The following is a 2191-nucleotide window of genomic DNA, read 5'->3' on the forward strand; positions in this document are numbered from 1 at the left end:
CTCACACTTTTTGGCATTTTTGTTGAAAACGCAGTCCTTTTCCTTTAACTTATCACATGCACCTTCGTCACCTCCTGCTGCATTGCATTCTTTTTCGGCTTTGGCTCGATCTCTTGTGGGCCCAGCGGAGTTGTGTTGGGTTTGGCCCGTGCCGTCCTTTTGCTTTGCTGTATCTGGCTCTTTTATATGCCACGAGTTGGCCCCAACTTTAAGCGCTTTTTGCTTTATATTCTTTAGCCGCTTGTCAAGTGCCGCTGCTTCCGCCACTGCCTGCTCCTGTTCTTCTAATTCTTCCGCTAGTGTTTCCAGTGGCTGCAACCAAGTTAGCTTTGTCAGCTTAATTATGCCGTTGTCTGCCCAGTCATTGACTTTGACACACAAGCCGTCGGTTGTTTTGCCGCCGCAGCTGTTGCCCGTTTCTGACGCGCCTAGTATGCCTGCGTTGCCTTTGATTTTAATTGCGGATTGTAGGTCAGCGATTATCGCCTTAATGTAGTTGGCATTTAATGTCGGTGGCGATGCTCTGTTGCAGAACCCTAGTGGTTCCTTCACGACCTCGGCGTTCGGCGGGCTTGCTACTGTCCATGTGTTTGTATTGATCTTTACTGTTGTGCCACAGGCCTGTGGCTCGTCGCTGCTGTCTGCCTTCATGCAGAGGCATGCTATGATCCCCGCTATTGATTTCACCTGTATGGCCGATGCTGTTCCGCTGCATGCGGTGCTGTAGTCTGTGCCGCCGTTTTTATACGCGTCAGTATGCAGTACTGTTGATGCCGTTTTGTCGCTGGAGCCGTAAACTACGGTTTTGAGTGTTTCCTGCGGTGGTTTTTTGACTGTTGCTAGAACGTTTTTGAGTTGGTCTTTCCTCTTTTGAATTTGCAGCGTTTCCTCTGCTATCTGGCGGACGGCTGTTGTCGCTTGCGTCCTCTGCTCTGCTGTTAGTGCCGACAGCTTCATAGCTTCTATCTGCTTCATGTTCTCATTCTTTAACACATCCTCCGCCGCCTTGCTCCAGCTGCTCCAGTATTCCGGCCATTCGGTGTGGGTGCTTAGATTTGGTGGTATGCTGTTGTGCATCGTTTTTGTGGCTGCATCTTTCACAAACATTTGCTGCCACTCTGGGTCCGACAGTGTCATATTCAGGCGCATTATCTCTGCAGCTGTGGTGTCGTCAGTTGCTTTTACCGTCGCGTGCGGCGGTGTGCTTTCTGCTAGGGCCACTAATTTGCAGAGCAAGTTGAATTCGTTGGCGTTGTCGCCAGCACTAACGGCTGAATAACCGCGCTCTGCCGTTGTTATAAACAAGGCAACATAGAGGGCGTTCACAGCTATACTGGATTGTCGCATCCCCGGTTGCCTACCTGGCTGTCTATGTTCCTGTATATCGTTTTTTGCGTGGCTGCTGGGACTTGGGCCCTGATGCTGCTGAGGGACATTGCGACGGTGGTATAGTGTTAGGATACAAAGAAAAAAAGGAGCACAAGGAAACTCCCAGGTATATTGTCTTTTATGTGCGGAAGCTGCTTTTATAGGTTGTGAAGCAGTCGCTACTTGCAGTTTAGCAGTATCGAACTGAAAATCTGTAGAGTTTGAGCTATATTCCTTTCCAAAATTCAAAAACATCTTTATGCCTCAACTATAAAATATCATGCACTACCCTGGCAATAATCCTGTGAAAAAATATAGCTCCCATCCACCTCGTTACACAACGGCTTTTGGACTTAATATTTTCCGACGCGACCTGAAGCTACGTAAAAACACAACTGCCACTATCTTTTCTGTTGCGTATAACTACTTCTTTGTAAAATACGGCGGTGTCTTTACTTCACTGTCATGTAGTATTTTCTTTAGGGTAGTCGTCAGCTGCTCTAACAGACGCTCCGTCATTTCTTTCTCTACTTTCTTTCGTTAATTTTGGCTTCCTGTTACAGTTTATGCGGGCCGGAAAGCTGCTGCGTCTACGAAGTACACTTCGTTATGTTCGTCCTTCATAAACACTTCCATTATCTACTCGTGTATAATGATACCAATCGGCGTGTGTGTGGCTACGTATGCGGCTATTATAGCTCCGTATCTTCTCTCTTTCTCACTCACTCACTCACTCAGTCACTCACTTATAATCATTTCAACCGTAATACTGTTTTAGGTTTCTTTTATTGTTGGTTTCCAGTTGTTCCATACAACTACTCTT

General features: G+C 46.9%; 1 protein-coding gene across 1 annotated transcript in view; it reads right to left on the minus strand.

The window, feature by feature from the left end:
• The window catches only part of TEOVI_000108100 (variant surface glycoprotein (VSG), putative), a gene marked incomplete at both ends in the record, with an annotated part of 2025 nt that extends 678 nt beyond the window's left edge, over positions 1–1347 (minus strand). Inside the window, one exon of the mRNA XM_067224372.1 lies at positions 1–1347. Within this exon, the coding sequence (XP_067080473.1) occupies positions 1–1347 (1347 nt within the window).
• Positions 1348–2191: the final 844 nt, after the last annotated feature.

This window comes from Trypanosoma equiperdum, assembly GCF_001457755.1.
Source record: "Trypanosoma equiperdum strain OVI genome assembly, contig: ctg_281, whole genome shotgun sequence".
NCBI classification, from domain to species: domain Eukaryota; phylum Euglenozoa; class Kinetoplastea; order Trypanosomatida; family Trypanosomatidae; genus Trypanosoma; species Trypanosoma equiperdum.